The sequence below is a fragment of the Embiotoca jacksoni genome, unplaced genomic scaffold (assembly GCF_022577435.1).
Source record: "Embiotoca jacksoni isolate LCO1_2020_lvr unplaced genomic scaffold, fEmbJac1.0.p SCAF_52, whole genome shotgun sequence".
Taxonomy (NCBI): domain Eukaryota; kingdom Metazoa; phylum Chordata; class Actinopteri; family Embiotocidae; genus Embiotoca; species Embiotoca jacksoni.
In genome coordinates, this window is record NW_027185406.1 from 780,920 (window position 1) to 797,965 (window position 17,046).

Consider the following 17,046-nt stretch of genomic DNA (forward strand, 5'->3'; position numbering starts at 1 on the left):
TGGAAAACATTTGTTGACTGTATTTTTTTATGAGATGTGGATGGTTTATGAATGGGAGTCTATGGAGGCTGTTTTTTGTTCTTTTTTGGAGCCAGCACCTAGTGGCCCTCGGTGGTATTGCACTCCGAGACACTTCCGCAGCCTGTGGTCAAAAGATTTCATTTAAAACCAAAAATACTAGTCTTGTGGTGGATTCCATGAAAACCAGAAGCAGCAACACAAACACCCACAAGATTCAGATAAAATGTAGAAAAAAAAAAAAGATTAAATGTAAAGGAACTATTTCTTTTCTATTTCTGTATTTATTTTCTGCAACAGTGTGTGTGTGTGTGTGTGTGTGTGTGTGTGTGTGTGTATCTGTTTTTAGTAAAGTCTGCAACATTACACAATATTAAACACGTTTACATGACGCAAGGTTGCATTTAACGGTGTTTTGTGGCAAAACTCGCTGACAAAACAAACCAGCCGCACGACGAGTGTCCTCTTGGAAAAAAAAAAAAGACGGAGAAGTGCATTGCTGTCTCTCGGCGCACACACGCACACACACACACACACACACACACACACACACACACACACGCACACACACACACACACACACACACACACACACACACACACACACACACACAAACACTCAGACGCACAACAAAAGGGAGCCCATCTGGAGGAGAGGGCAGAGCAGATAGCTCTGGCAGTCCGACGTGTTGCCGTGGCAACGCAGCAGCGAGGGTGGGATGTGGCGGTAGGGAGGGAGCCGTGGAGGGGCGGAGGAAGAAAGAAGGAGGAGGAGGAGGAGGAGGAGGAGGAAGGGGGTTAAGATGAAGACACGGCGTAGCATGCAACTGGATGAAGAAGAAGAAGATGATGATGATGATGCTTCTTTAGGGAGAAAAGTAAAACAGCAAGAAGAGACATTTTTAAAGACATTTTAGACGACACCTATAACAAATGGTTTGGGTTTGATTATGTTTTCTATTAAAAAGTGATCGCTGGTAATCAGTCAGCGCTGACTGTGTGTGATTATTGAGTTTATTTTTAAAATGAATGGATAATTAACGTGAGTGAGGTTTGAATGCTTCGACTGCTGTCACATCACAGAAACTGCCAACGATTGTGTCGGCCGAACAATGATGGAGAGGCTGAACCGAGAGAGAGGGGACAATGATGAAGAGGGGGGATGATGATGATGATGTTACAGAGAGAAAAGGGTGGGGGGGGCAAACAAAAGTAAGAAAAAAAGAGAAAAAAAAAAGGGGTGGGGAGGCCGGAGGGAGAGGAGGAGGGAGAAAACACAGAGGAAGACGAGTTTCCAGGTCTGAAAAATGAGGCCGATGCAGAAGTGTCTTAAACTGCAATACCAGCGAGTGCCACTAGAGGTCGGCTCCAAAAAGCCTCCGGCTCCATAGACTCCCATTCAACTTCTCTCATCAAATCCAAAGTGAATAAAATGTGTCCATCAGTTATCTCGGTGTTGTTAGCTAAAGTCACTCCTTCTTATTAGTTTTCTGGAGGTCCATCTGAAAATAATCCCTCATTCATTAGAAAAGAAGATTCAAAAAGACCTGTTTGATTGACAGGCCTGTGGTGCAGTCAGCTTGCAGCTATCGGTGGGCGGGACGTAGTATCGTCATGGTTTCCAATCAGATCGGTCAGATCCGCCGCTCGCTCTGAACTGGAGGCTTCATAAGGACCGACGGGCGACGTCACTGCCGGTTTGCCGCTTGTCTTTGAACTCATGTTACTTCCTGATTATTAATTAGGGTGGTACTTAGTTTGGCTATAATTGTTCGATTGGGGTTGATTATCTTTTCTGATAAAAGAAAAAAAGAAAAGGAAGCCGACTGTTGGATTTCCGCATTTGAATGCAACTTTAAGAGGTTTGAACGTGACAAAAAAAAGTCTGATGGATGAAATCCAGGATCCAGATCGCCAGCAGAGTCCCAACAGCTGATCCCCGATGGGTCCAGGTTGATCTGTCGGGAAGTTAAGAGCCAAATCCTGCCGACAGACGGACGGATGCAAGAACGCCATCTCCAGTTCAAATCATGAATACGTTTTTGTTGTCGTTATTTGCTTCCATTTGTTTTATGTAGCAACATTATTTCCGTATGTAGAATTATCGTTTTTTCTAACCTTCTGAACTTTTAACTTTGTTATGTTTGTACATTTTGTGTTTTCCAATTTGTGCCAAATAAAAAATGAAAGGAAAACAATTTCACATGAAAATAGGTTTTCTGCATTTAAAGGTTACAAAATGTTTTCAGTTCTTTTAATGGGATTCTTAATATTCCACTTTTTCTTTTTTTTTTTTTATGATGTTTTATTATGTAAAGCACTTTGTTTTTATGCACATTTCATACACAGAAGACCTTCAAACTTTCCTTTGGCTTCCACAAACAAAAATATTCCTCCTTTTATTTTGGTAAAAGTTGAATTATTGTTATATATTTCTTTTTTGTGAGGCTGTTTTATTTTTAACGAACTCTTGAACTGTTGACACTTTGAAGATAATTTTTTTTTTTTTTTATCTCCACCACATCTCAAGTATTTTTTAAAATTATTTCAACTTCAATTCAAAAAAACATATTTCTGAAATTTGTTGTGAGGAGGAACTCCAAAGAAGGTTCTGTGTAGTTGAATCTTTAATCCGTCTGTAATGTTGTAATCCTGCAGGATCACGACTCGATGGGTTTGAATCCCTCATCTTGCACACCGTCTCATCTCCCGTGTTTCCCTGGACTCCTCCGTATAATCTCTTTGATGAGAGCATAAAGAAATGAAAAGTGTGTTGTTGTTTTTTTGTTTTGTTGTTTTTTTACACAACTGGGGGGAAAAAAATCGAGCTGAAACCCGAGAGGAACAAGAAGAACAGAAATCTCCAAACTGAACGGCGTAGACAGCGAGGCAGCACATTTAAAGCCGGTCGATGGAGAAGTTCAACTTCAGGACACGAAGCTCTGCTGAGTCGTTTAAATTCATCCGTCATTCAGACGTAAACCAGCGAGCAGCTTCAAGAAGGGATTTTCTTTCAAAGCACACGATGCATCTGTATCTGGACAGAAAGTATGTAAAACATAGATAGTGACATTCCCCAAAGGATGTTTCACGTCCTGAACTTACATCAGGTAGAACTGTGAAGTCAAAACTGGAGTGTAGATTATTAGAAGTAATTCTAAACTTTTCGTGAAAGCTCAGGAAACGGCGAACGAGTCCGACCTCAAAATCCCGCCCCGCTCAAAACTCTCTCGTTCTTGTTTTGGTTCCTATGTTTGAATTATCGAGCTTGAGTCTCTCTTGATTTTATTTTGGCGGAGACACGAACCCAACTTTGTCCCTTCGTGTGTGATTTCCAAACTCCGCCTGGATTGTTTCAACCGGTGTTCAAATGGAACCCGCGAGCTAACGCGTGGTTACAACATGGGAAGTCGCGCGCACCGTATGCTTGGCGCTCAAGTGGTTAAGTCCTAAAAAAAAACACCGTTGCTAGGCAACGGCAACGTGGATGCCGTGTAGAAGCCACAGAGGCAAAACAATCTAGCGAGCTAACGTAACGCTGGAGATACAAAAACACGAGGGAAAAGATGAGGCCGTTGGGAAGACACAATCTTTCCTCAGACGTTCGGCTATTATCCGAGTTATGAAGACAAACTCTCACGTGACAAAAATTACAACACGTTGATGTTGCCCAGCAACGTTTTTTTTTTTTTTTTGCCAAGCATACGGTGAAAACGACTTCCCGCATCGTAACCACGAGATCACGAGTTCCATCTGAAGTTCTATTCGAGTTCATGTGCGGCTCGAAATGGATTTAAAGAGTCAAATAAAAAAAAATGAACATACCTACCAAAACTCTGCCTGCTGGGTGGAAGCCTGTAAGCTATTAGACTCAAAGTTATCCACACTGAACGGACACTAAACGGGGCGTTAAATTTAACGGATCGCATTCGTGTTATCGGACCGATAAAACCTCATCAGCTGGCGTGGTGACCCGTCAGAGCAACGATCTGAGCACCGTCTCGTTTATATCTCTTTATCGGTCGGTACATAAAAGCGCCGTTGGTGTGAGAAGCTTCACTGACCTCGTCTTCCACTTCATCCCTCCCTCCCCACATTCTCCGTCTGCCTCTTGACTTTGTATTGAAAAAGGCAGAAATGCCCCCAAAAATAATCATGAAAAAAAAAATGAAATAATAATAATCATTAAAGAAAAACCAGTTGCCTATTTGTGGATGTAGAAAACAGCGAACCCTCGAGGGACCGCCGGCAGCGAACCGCGCTCGCTTCTGCTGTGATGTGTACATCACACTGTGCTACAAATTTGGATCCCGAGGCATGCGGCCTACATGCTATTTGTATTTGCTCAAAATTAACATTGTCAGGGTTGGAAGTTTGTTTTGAGGGTAGTATCTTGTTTTTATGACGTTTAAGACGGATTTGACGTTTTGGAGGATAAATAATGTCGTCGCGCACAATTTGAGTCGGATTATTAAACTGATGTAAAAAGTCAACTCACTCGTCTTGACGTGTTGATGATGATATGAAACAAATGTTTACCGACTTTTGTTTCTAGAGATCGATATTAGTTCGTTTGCTGTTTGTTATTTGCAGTTCGTACCGACGGCAGATAATCCTGCAAGAAAGAGCCGCAAAATCTTTGGAAAAAGAAAAGTGAAACGCGGACAGCGGCGGCAGATACGAAGTTAATGGAGCGACGCGTTCGCTGTGAATCAGCCGTAATGCGAAGAAAAAAAAGAAAAAAAACTCAACTGCAACGCGACCGCTTTTAAACACTTCTTAGCACTTCAAGCAGACCTGCTCAGACTGGAGTGACTCACTGAGGCTGTTTGACAGTATCCACATGTGTGTGTGTGTGTGTGTGTGTGTGTGTGCGTGTGTGTGTGTGTGTGTGTGTGTGTGGGAATGACTCACGCTCAACTCTGCTTTTCAAACACAAATCCCGAGTGCATTCGCAATTTATTTATTTGTGAATTTTTATTCGGCTCGGACGATACGGGGAAGAAAATAAAAAATAAAAAAATAGGTACCTATGTCACAAATGGAGTTCATAAACTCAATTTGCAGTTACATCTCTGGTTTAGGCTCGAACTTCAAACGAATGGCTCTCAACCCGAAGACGTAAACAAGTAAAAACGCGAAGCTCAAACTTTCAAGGACGGCGCGAAATCATTTCCTCAAACAGCTGGAAGGCGTTGGCTCAACTCGTATTGGCGTTTCTATACAGCCGCTCTGAAGGGCGGACCAATCAGAGACCGGCGTGGGGGTGGTTCACCACGTTTGCCCCGCCCCCCTGCTTCACTGCGATTGGACGGCTGCGCAGCGTTTGATATTTCTCAACTCTTGCTGAAAATTGCCAAACATTCAGCGCAGAATGAATGTTTAGCGTCTGCTAACTTTCCTTAAAACACATTAAAAAAAAAAAAAAAACACCGGTGGACACGGTAGGTCGCAGAGCGTCAGCCGGTTTCCGGCGCGAGCTGATTGGTTGAAATGGAGGGCGACCAGACCTAAACATTCACGCAGTGAAATAGTTCGCACCAAGCAAGGGAAGTGTAGTTTTTAAATCAAACTTTTTTTCAGCAGAGTCTCGATGCACATTTGAGGCTCCAAGTGAATATTCACATTATCACGACCACAGCGTACGGAAAATATGTCGGACATGGGAATTTACTAACAACAAGGAAAAATCACCTTTAAATGAGTTTTTTTTTTCTCATCTTCACACCCCGAGAAAAAAAAAAAGTCTCTTTTGCCACATCGCTGATGATTTTAGTATCGTGCGTTTTTCCGCATTTTATTTCCAATCCAATCAAACGACGCCATCACGGTTTTACTCGCCCTCTGCTTCCTGCAGCGAACGGCGAGCGTCCGCCCGGTCGGACGGGAATGACTCGGGGCTCGAGCTAATAGCTCCCATCAATAATTCAGGCTCTAATCTGTGTCTGGAGAGCCGTCAGAAATGTGTTATATGTGGACTCGTCACAGCGACGCGCTGCCTCCGGTCCACAGTTATTCCTTCAGTCTGAAAGAAAACAAAACAAAAAAAAGGAGAAAGATCGCCCCCCAAATGTTGAGATATGATATGTATTTAAGGAGATTGACTGCAGAAAGTTGATTGTTTACATGGATTTAAAGCTGAAAATGTTGATGATGCAGCAGAGTACTTTGAACACATTAAAAAAAAAACCTAAAACAATATTTTGTTATAAAGTTGTTTGTCAATCATAATATTTTTTGGTGTACGTGTATAAGTAAGTGTCAATGGAAGAGGTTTGGTACCAAAAAAAAAGATTGTTTATATTATTGCAAACATGTTGGTCTATAAACCCCGCCCTCATTTTTTCTTAAATTTAAAACCAAAATTCTCAAATGTAAAATGACGAAATAAAAGCGCTTAAATGAGACAATTTAAAAAACGGCAACTAGAGTTGTCAGAGACGGCTGTTTGTTTTCGTGCATACGGTATGTGTTGAATTAACGTGAATTAAACAGAACCTAAAGCTCTTATTTTGACAGCTGATGTAGCCGTTATTTTTCTATATTACGGCCACAAACTGTCTGTTGCGTAAAGCACTTTTATGAGGTTGTTTTTTTTTTGTGTGACCTTTAGCCCCACGGTTATCGAAGCTCAAAAAATAGATTTAAAAAAAAGATTAAAAAAAAAGAAAAAAAAAGCTAAGATAGTTTAAAAAAAAAATTCTTCAGTTTTCGCAATTTTTCTTGCAATTTTTAAGAAAATTCACCTCAATTGTTTTTACATTTTTTTTACATTTTTGTACACAACAATCCCCCAAAAGAAACCCAGCCAAACTGCCGGAGGGACTGTTCAACGACGGTTCGGTGTCCATCCCAGACACATCAGCGGATCCTCTCAGGCCACGCCGAGTCTTACTCAACACCTCCCTCTGGAAGCTCGCCCCCCCCCCCCCCCTTCCTCCCCCCCCCCCCCCTCTTTAGACATCACTTTGACTAATGGAGCCCAACACAAATTGGCAGATGATTCACAGGGATGTTGAGAAAGCAATAACAACCCTCCACCCCCTCCCCCCCTCCCCACCAACCCACCCCTAACCCCCTCCCCATCCATCCGCCACACGCACTCGGCAACAAGCTTGACGTTTCCTCTTTCGGGTTTGGCTTTCAACCAGAGGACATCTGTACACTCCTGCCTGCGAGCTTTCTCCCTCCACTCAACTCGTTTCAATAATGACGTTAAAGGTGTCCTCCTGATGACTAATGTGTTTTCATCAGCATCAAAAAATCCTAAATGCGGCAGCGCAAACCCACCGAGCGCCGTCACATCTCTCTCTTCATTTCTCAGGTTGACGTGGAGCAAAAAATAACAACAACAACAACAACAAAATCAGCTTCGAATCTCCCAACTAAAAGGAAAACCAAAATGACAAGCAGTCAAATCAAGTTTTTTTTTGTTTTTCATTTACCAGACAAACAAGCCTCGAAAAAAAAAGAAAAGAAAAAAGAAAAAGCACCCAGCGGTGTGTAATCAAAATGGAAATGTCATTATTCCCTTCTATTGCTCTTTAAACAGGCGCACAGCTTAAACACGGCGCTCGACTTGTTCTTGAGTGGAACATTTTGGATGATGGAAAAGGGAGTTCGACTTAAAATGTTGCTTTTCCTTCGAGTCTGACTGGAAATGTTAAAATCGCTTCGCTAAAGGGACGAGAGTGCACATTTCTAAACACTAAAATAAGGCTGAGAACATGTGCGACAGAATAATAATTACTATGTTATACTCATAAACTTGTTATTATTTTTAAATCAATCCAGTTCATTTTATTGTCTGACAAATAAGACAAACACATTTGAAATGAAATAAAATGCAGAGAAGTAGCAAAATCGCATTTTTTTTTTACATTTGTTCAAGATTTAAATTTGATCGTCAACTGTGTTTTAGTGTATTTACAAGTTTATTTCTTAAATAAATGTAATTTAAAGGAGAAGAAAAAAAACACTTTTTACCTATTTTATAATTTTTTCAACCTGGTGTTACACAAACACGTGTAAGGCACCAACCAGTCCACTAGAGGGCAGCGTGTCAGTGTCACGGTTTTACCTTTAAAAAAACCCCGACGTGGTCAGAAAGAGGTTTCTTCACATGACCTGTTTCATGTGACTTTTCACGCCGAAGTTGAGGCCCGTCACAGACTGGCTGTCCTCTAGTGGACATGTGGGTGTATTACACGCTTTGACGTGATACTGGGTGGTATTTTTAACACATGCGGTATGATTGTATTGTGTAAAATGTATGTTAATTTGTCCATAGTTGGTAAAGCACTTAAACCTAAATTATACCAAACTTTTTTTTTCTTTTTTTTTTTTGCACGTTTGCAGGTTCGTTAAAGTTTCAGCTAGCTTCAACTATTTCAGGAACAATCCTGGTTATTGATTTGAAAATAAAAAGGAAAAAAAAAAAAAAAGCTAATATCTTGTTATGAAAACCTGCCGGTCAAAGTCAGCCGAGACACGTAAAACCCCCGAACCGACCAGCTGATCGTAAACAAAGCGGGGGCTCCTTACCTGCAGCCCCTCGATGGCCAGCCGCAGCATGCTGGGGGTCAGTTTGGACGCCTGCTTGAAGGTGAAGTTACTCCAGTCGATGATGAGGATGAAGCCGTTCACCTGCAGCTCGGGGTCTTCTATCATCGACTCCAACGAGAGCAGGATCGCCCTCAGTATGTCCACAAACGTGTACCTGAAGAGAACGTAACAGGGTTTTTTTGTTTTGTTTAATATTTAAACAGCAAAGTCGACGTGATGGAAATCTATCTGACAGTTTTTTTTAGATATTTCAGTTTGGACCACAGACTGTAAATAAAAAGTGTTCGTAGCTTCCGAAGTGCAGAAGTTGTCTCAAGCTGCAATACCACCGAGTGCCACTAGAGGGTCGGCTCCAAAAAGCCTCCATAGACTCCCATTCAAGTAGTCTCAGAAAATTTGAGGTCACTAAAATTTCTCGACGAGTTATCTCAGTGTTGTTAGCTAAAGTCACTCCGAAAATAATCCGTCATTAATTAGAAAATAAGATTCCAAAAGATGTGTTTTAGGGGGCGTGTCTGTTTGATTGACAGGTCGGCAGTGCAGTCAGGTTACAGCTGTCGGTGGGCGGGACGTAGTATCGTCGGGGTTTCCAATCAGATCGAGTCAGATCCACCGCTCGCTCCCTCCTCCCCCAGCACGTCCAAATATGGTCACTTCCTGCTCCGAACCAGCAAAGATGTCGCCGGCCAAAATTCAAACTCGAGGCTTCGTAACGGCGGTTAACAAAACCAACGGGGTGACGTCACTGCTGGTCTGCAGCACGGCCGAAGAAAGTTCAGAAAAAGTGGTCGAACGACTGAAAAAAAACGCATGAATTCGTCCAATCTAAGAACATCTTGCCGCTAATTTGTTTTACTCACTGAATTAAAATGCTCAACGCGGGACGTTCCCCTTTGAACGAAGTGCACCATGTGACCAAAAGTATGCGGACGCGCTGTCACGTGGTGCGCGGTATAACGCTTCGTGACTACGTCACGTCGGAGCAACAGTTTGAGGAAGTCTCTCTCCTGTCAAATCGAAGTTGTTTTTTCCCAGTTTGAGGAGGAAAACTTGTCGGAAAGTTGACTAGGAGCCAATCGGAGGTCCTCCGGAGGCCGATGGGAATCAAATCCCAGCAGCCAGGAGTCAAACTGGTGTCCACATACCTTTAATTTAATTCTTTTCATGTAGAAATTGCTGTATTTTTTTCTATATCGTGTTGAAGATCGGTGCCTAGCGGCTGTGTGGTGCTGAATGGACAGCTCCATAAACCAGAGTCCATTTAAAATGTTGCTGGTTTTTTTATTCTTCTTTTTTTTTTAAACCCTGACCTCTTTTCTCCACGTTTCTATTTTTGGTTTTGTTACGACCTGATAAAGATAACCAACACAAAGCACTTCACTCACCTGCTCTGGTCCCAGTTGGCCGCGAACAGCACCAGTATTTTCCTGCCGTATCGGTCCAGGTTGGAGAGCACGCCGGGGAAGCCGTCCTTCAGCGCCTGCTTGATGCCCGGGTCGGTGGCCTTCAAGTTCTTGAACATGTCCAGGTTCTGCTGCCGGTACTCGAAGTACTGCGCCAGCAGCCGGAACGCCTCGAAGTGGTTGAACTTCCTCGCCCGGAGGAAGCGGAGGATGAACGGGTCGTCCGTCCGGAGGAAGCCGATGTCCGGCCGCGTGATGATCATGTCGCGCACCTCCTGGATGTCCTGGTGCAACGTGTCGGGGTTCTCCTTCAGCTCCACCTTGGCCTTCTCCAGGGTCTCCGGAGAGAGGCCAGCCTGTAAGTGAGTCATCTCTCGCAACAAGCTGTCCCCTCCGCAGAGGGGGAGCTTCCGATGAAACAAAACAACAAAAAAAAACAAGAATAAATTGGATACTTCCGGCAGCAACAGGGTGAAGTGAACCGCTGAGGTCTTTCCCCCCCCCCCTCTCTGTGATCAGTAGCTGACTTCAGACGGAGGCCTGCTGCTCTGTAATCCACCCTGAACTGGCACAGACTGCTGCCGCTGCCGTGATGCTCCTGTGATGCATCATCAACACATGGGCCCGATGACTTTTCTTTTTTTACGCACGGAAAACATCTCAACCCGAGAATTCAACTTTTATCACAATTGTTGTTGGTTTTTTTTCTCCCCCCTCCAGCGTGTATATATCACGAATTTTTGCGGGAGGAGGAGGAGGGGGTGGGGGGGTGGGGGGTGTCCTTCCGGGCTTCACGCGGCGCTCCGTCCAACCTGCTGCTGATCCGCGCGGCCTGAGCTCGGAGCCGACAGACCGCCGCCGCCGCTGATGCTGCTGCTGCTGCTGCTTCCCTCCATGTCAGAGCCTCTCCCTCGCTTTCTCTCTTCGCTTTCCGTGGGCACACAATGACGATGACAGCATCACCGTCTCTCCCCCCTCCCCCTCCCCCCACCCACCCCCACCCCCGGCGGTCCCCTTTAGCGGCGTCGGCGGCGGCGGCCAAGGCAATGCGGCAACGACCCTGCAGCACCTGCTATATCATCATCATCATCATCTTCTTCTTCTTCATCATCATCATCATCATCATGGCAATCCGTCCGCCGTCACAACGCGTCTCCATCCGTCCGCTGTTGCTGCTGGTGGTGGTGGTGGTGGGGGTGGTGGTGGTGGTGGTAGTGGGGGGTGGTGGTGCCGACGGCTCCGTCACCGTCAGTGGAGGCAGATTGCGCCGCTCGTTTTCCGCGTCTACATCACAGTCATCACCATCATCATCATCATCATCCTCATCAATTTAGGTGTGAATTTCAGATCTTTGATTTCACTCCTAAAAGGAGAATATATATCCACAGCAGCACAGGTGTCCGCGAGGTTGTTTTTTTGTTTGTTTGTTTGTTTGTCCCCCCCCCCCCTCCTGCGCTCTCAGGTTTCTGGGTTTTTTGGAGAGGGGTGGGGTGGATATGGATGGAGGGAGGGCGGTGGTGGTGGTGGTGGGGGGGGGGGGGGATTACCGTCTCCTCTCCTCCCGCTGCTGTTGCTGTTTTCTGCTGCTGCCGTCTGTTCGCTGAGGAAAAAGAAAAAACAGAAAGTGAGTGACAAACAAGAGAGTCTGTTTGACAGCGTGTGGTGTTTTCGGACAAGCACCGGTTGAAGGGGGAGGGGGGGGGTTGAAAAGGCAACAGATATTTGAAAAAAAGAAAAGAAAAGAAAAGAAAAGAAAAGAAAAGAAAAGAAAAGAAAAGAAAAGAAGAAAGGAAGGACGAAGGAGGAAGAGGACAAGGTGGCAAAAAGATGGACAATTGAGATGCAAGAGTGGATAGAGGGATGTGGGGGGGGGGGGGGGGTGAAGGTGAAACCCTAAAGATGGAGGGGGGGGGGGATTTGGGGGTTTTGACAGCCCCCCCCCCACCCAGGCAAATATTAGGGGCCCACGTCACCCCTTTTTCCTTTCCACATTTCCCCCTTAAAAAGCCGCATGTCTGCAGGTTTTTTAGCCTCCTAAGTCGTTCGTACTTTCATTTTTTTATCAACGTTATCGTCGGGCCACTTTTGGATTTCGTTCCAACTAAGATGCAAGAAAATCAGCTGCAGTTTATTTTTTTTTAAATAAATCTGGACTGAGCGTCGTGAACGAAGCCCTTTCACTCCACACGCTTAACACAACAAAACAAAAAAAAGCTTAAAAAGTTTATGATCCGCCCTCAAAAGAGAAAGGAAAGAGCGGGGGAGGAGAAGGGGGGAGGGGGTGGGGGGGAGGTGACACCTGCTCAGTGGTGCTCAGACAGCTGCACTTTTAACAGGCTGAATTATTTTCTATTGTACGCGTCTACTTATGTCTCGTCTGGTTTCTGGTGTCCCGAGAGCGCTCGGCTCCGTCGGCTTTAAAGAATGCAAAGCGAGAGTGGACACAAAGAAAAACATATCCTGCCGAGACCGAAACCGACGGCCGTCAAAGTCAGCGGAGTTCGGAAATATCGTGGCGATATTTTATACATTTTCAAAATGAGGCTGACAGAACAAGAAGTCGTCTTTTTTTGTTTTTGTATTTGATTAAACTGTCTGCTCTTTAAATTCTCTCTCTTGCGTACGTTTGTTTATTTGTTTGTTTTTAAAAAAACAAACAGCTGCGAAAGCACGCAGAATCATTAAATCAATATGATATGGAGAAAAGAGCCACTTCCTGTCGCTGTCTACAACCTCTTGACTGGATATAAAAGTGTTCGTAGCGCCCGGGTCAGAAGTGTCTTAAGCTGCAATACCACCGAGTGCCGCTAGAGGGCGGATCCAAAAAGCCTTTCGAAACGTGTAACTTTCACGCCTGGAGAGCCCAAAGCGTGGCTATTTCACGTTTTGCTGGAACAGAATTTTCTTTCAGGGATGCGAATGTTTTGAAGCTTTTAATAATAAGGAATTCATTTTTGTTTTCCTGCTGAATTAGACACAAATAAAAAGACCTTCCAGCTCAAACCTGAGCTGAGCCGAGCGTGTTTACGAAGCTCCGGCACAGCAGCAGAGTTTTGAACGACTATTTTATCTCATAAACTATAAAATACCAGCTGAGGTTTTTCTTTATTTCGTTGCTGCAGTATCGTACCTTCTGTCCAAAGCGTGCATTGGGCAGCAAAGATTAGAAACCACTCAGTGGGGGTGGGTAAAGGGTGACATCCTAAAAGGACGGGGGGACGGAGGGGACGGTAAGGAGGGAAAGTAAGAGGCTCCTGGGGGAGGCGGGGGGGACGCATTAATTTGCCCCGAGGTCTGATGGGTCGCTGTAGAAGCGAATTGAGTGGATCGTGGACGTGCATTAGAAATTACCTCCGTGTTTTTTCCAAAGGCACAGCTGTCATTTTCTTGAAGTGCCCACTTGGTTTTCGCTGTTTATTCTCTGAAGGCTGCAGGACGTCCAGTTGATTCACCGTTTTTATTCCCTCAAATGTATCACAAAGCTGTTTGTTCAGATATCAGATAATGCAACTGTTAAAAAAAGAAAAAAAAAAAGAAAGACTCATCATATCATGTTTAGTCTGTAATGTTGATAAGTGACACTGAGAATACGACTGATTGTTATTAATCCACAGGTTTTGGATGCATGTTATTATTGGAGCAGGAAATGACCATATTTGGACGAGCTGGGAGGGGGGGGAGGATCTGACTGATCTGATTGGAAACCAAAGATACCACCAATAGCTGTAACCTGACTGCACCAAAGGCCTGTCAATCAAACAGACACGCCCCTAAAAACAGGTCTTTTTATAGCTTATTTTCAAAATAATGAGGGATTATTTTCAGATGGACCTCCAGAAAACTAATAAGAAGGAGTGACTTCAGCTCACAACACCGAGATAACTGACGGACACATTTTATTGACTTGGGAATTTTATGAGACTAGTTGAATGGGAGTCTATGGAGGCTTTTTTGGACCGACCTCTAGTGGCACTCGGTGGTATTGCAGCTTTAGCCTAATTTTTCAGAAACGTAACGTCTACTCTTATATACAGTCTACGGATATACCAGAGGACTATGAGCAATGATTTGTACAAAAGGGAAAGTACAAAAAGTCATTATGTGACATTTGAAAGCTGAGATTAAAATTTTGGGAAAAAAAACAACAATAGCACTCATCATAAAAACAACAAAAACATAAAAACAGATTATCTTCTTGCACAAAGTTTAGGGGCCAATACCAGAAGATGTTGGATGACGTAATCTCATGTCTCAGAGAAAAAGACTTTAGATTCAAGACAAACAGTGAATATGAAGTAGACATCTGTACATACACAAAATATAGAGACAAAAAAATGAACTGTCCTTGGAACCTTTGCTTGGCAGGAAGGTACCGTGACGCCCTCTGCTGGTCATTTTAGCAGAACTCCAATATGCTTCACCTTTTTTATTTACACTGTAAAATAAACACATAAACACAAATTCCCCCAATAGGAGGACGTTTTTCTTATTTTCAAAAACGACTTCCTGTTCAACGACAGTACTTAATTTGTATATGTATGTAAATAACTCATTTGAAACGCCTACTAAACTAAGGCTCAGGTCTCAGAAGGCAAGAGAACTTGCGCTACAAAGAAAATGTGATTTTTGTAATTTTATTGTCATGAAATAATGAGTCTTTTTTGCGTGACTAATCTACTGAGCTACTTATGATCCATTTTTAATGACTGACTAAATACTGAAATAATGTGTGTGTAGTTTAAACACATTTTTTGCAAGAACAAGTGAAAAAAATTAATGCAGGAATAATTTATTTTATAGGCTTCTGTTCTGAAGTTAAAACTATATTTAAATTGTTTATGACTGTAAAGAGAAGACAAACGAGATTTTAAGCTCTCAAATTTCCAGATTATCAACACTTAGGACAGAAAGCCTCCTCTGCTCCAAAACCAAAAATACTACTAGATCAACAGCAGAGGGCGCCATCGATGCATTTAATAACTCTGCTTGTAACCAATATGGAACGAGCTCGAAGGCAGTCGATTAATACAACTGTTGATGTCATTACAATACTTCACTGGATTCATCGAACTTGCCATCATTTATTTTTATTCCACTAAAGCTTTCTTTTTCATCACGATTTTCAAGCGTATAAATTAGTGTTGAAATATTTAGATGCAAAGACAAAAGACACTTCAGAATGTTCGATGCACTTGACAAAATTTCGAAATATATAAAGAGACCAGACAAATGTAAAGTGTCATCAAGAAATAAAAAGGTTAGCTATTAATGATACTTTAATCTTAATTTTTCAAGTTAAATATTTTCTCTTTTGCATTTTCTTTTCCTAAAAGGTTTTCTAAAGGCTTATGGAAAGTTTCATGTCATTCATCAAAACTTCTGATGATATACTGGGTTAAAACTGTGGTACTTGATACAAAAATAAAAGTAAAAAAAAAACCCGACATTTTTAACATTGAATCCCGACTGGAATAAAGATTGGAAAAGTGTAGAATTTGTGGTTTCCCCTCGGTCCTTCCCCCTGAGCCCCAGATGCAGTGGTTTCTCCACTGGGGGTCGGGACCACAAGGTCATTACAGTGCTGATCAGGTGGAATAAAATGGATTGTGACCCCTTATGGCGATCAAAGACACTGGTCGACATGCCACACCCCTCCGCTCCTGTACAAACCTCTCCGAGGGCAAACCCACTGACCCTGCAAACAGAGCAGACTGGGACGGAGGAGAGGTGGAGGGGAGGGGGGGGGAGTAGAGAGGGGGAGGAGGGGGAGGGAGGGAGGGAGGGCTGGAGGATCCTGGGTGAGTCTTCGAAGGATGGATGGTTGGGATGGATCGGGGAAGGAACAGAGAAGATTAGGCATTAACAGCCAGCTTAGCCTCTTACCTTCGTTACCTACCTGCCTGTTGAATGTCTTCGCAACATGGTCGGGCCTTTGAAAGAAGAGAGGGAGTTCACGGCAATTTGTTGTCGTTGAAAAGATGCTTTTCTTTGACAACTGTTTTGAGCGGTTTACGTTCGACGCGCTGGAGCTAAATTAAAGCAAATCAAACTAGAAACAAAGCAGCAGTTTTACTGCCTGTTTAGATCACGAGTCTCCAAACCCTTTTTTTTTTTTTACTGTAAAATCTACTTTGATAAAAATGAGAGAGAGCTGTTCATGTTTAGGAACATCTATTCACGTAGCTGAGCTCCACCCCAAACCGTCTGAATTCGTTTCTTTTATGTGAGCGATAACAAATTGATCCTGCGTAAATTCAACTTCAGTCGCGCTGGTTAAAGCCCTCTGATCTCTGTGCGTCCGACCCGGTATCACGGTAAAGCGTGAAATAGACACGCCTGTCAACTACGGCGAAACGTGAGATAGCTACGCTCGCCTATGTCGAGGCGTGACAGTTACACGTTTTGCTGCATGGACGAGCGTGTCTATTACACGCTTTAGCCGATAGCGATTTTTGGGAAAATGAAACCTTCTGCATAGTTTCAACCATGTGACTTACAGGAAAACTAAATCATTAGCAAAAACACGTGGTTACGGTTAGAAAAAACAACAACATATGGTTGGGTTAGAAAAAAATAAACAACTAAAAAACAACTTCGTCACGTCCTGTATTCAAACTTCATCATCCCACATGGCAATCGTGTTTACAGCGGCGTTCTTTCAGACATTTAAATAAATAAATAAATAGGTTGGAAACCGCTGGTTTACAAGGAAATGTACTTTTTGCTTCCTTTACTAAACCAGATACAAGTTTGAGATTAAAATCATGTCAATAAATACTATACAGGCAGCAAAAAACAAACTCCACATGAGAGCGCAGAGATTATCCAGTTAAGAAGAAATCTCAAATGACAACTGCAGGATCTGCGCCAACAGTTTAGTCAAAGAGGAGGAAACGAGCCAAGTTGTTTGTTTGGGTTTTAATAGTTTCACGTGGGCTTATTTCCAGCTGGAAAAATGAAACATTGAAATGGTTTCTAATCCATTTTTACACATTCCTGTTAGAGTGTTGGATCACCAACTGGATGCTTTACTAGTAAGCGGGACTCTTTGGTTTTTTCC

General features: G+C 43.3%; 1 protein-coding gene across 1 annotated transcript in view; it reads right to left on the reverse strand.

The window, feature by feature from the left end:
• Positions 1-11,411, reverse strand: part of clvs2 (clavesin 2) — a 30,548-nt gene extending 19,137 nt beyond the window's left edge. The window contains exons 1-2 of the mRNA XM_069172401.1: positions 9,969-11,411; positions 8,563-8,737 (exon numbers count right to left, since the gene is read on the reverse strand). Of these exons, the coding sequence (XP_069028502.1) occupies positions 8,563-8,737; positions 9,969-10,357 (564 nt within the window). The 5' untranslated portion in view covers positions 10,358-11,411. The remainder of the gene's footprint in view (positions 1-8,562; positions 8,738-9,968) is intronic.
• Positions 11,412-17,046: the final 5,635 nt, after the last annotated feature.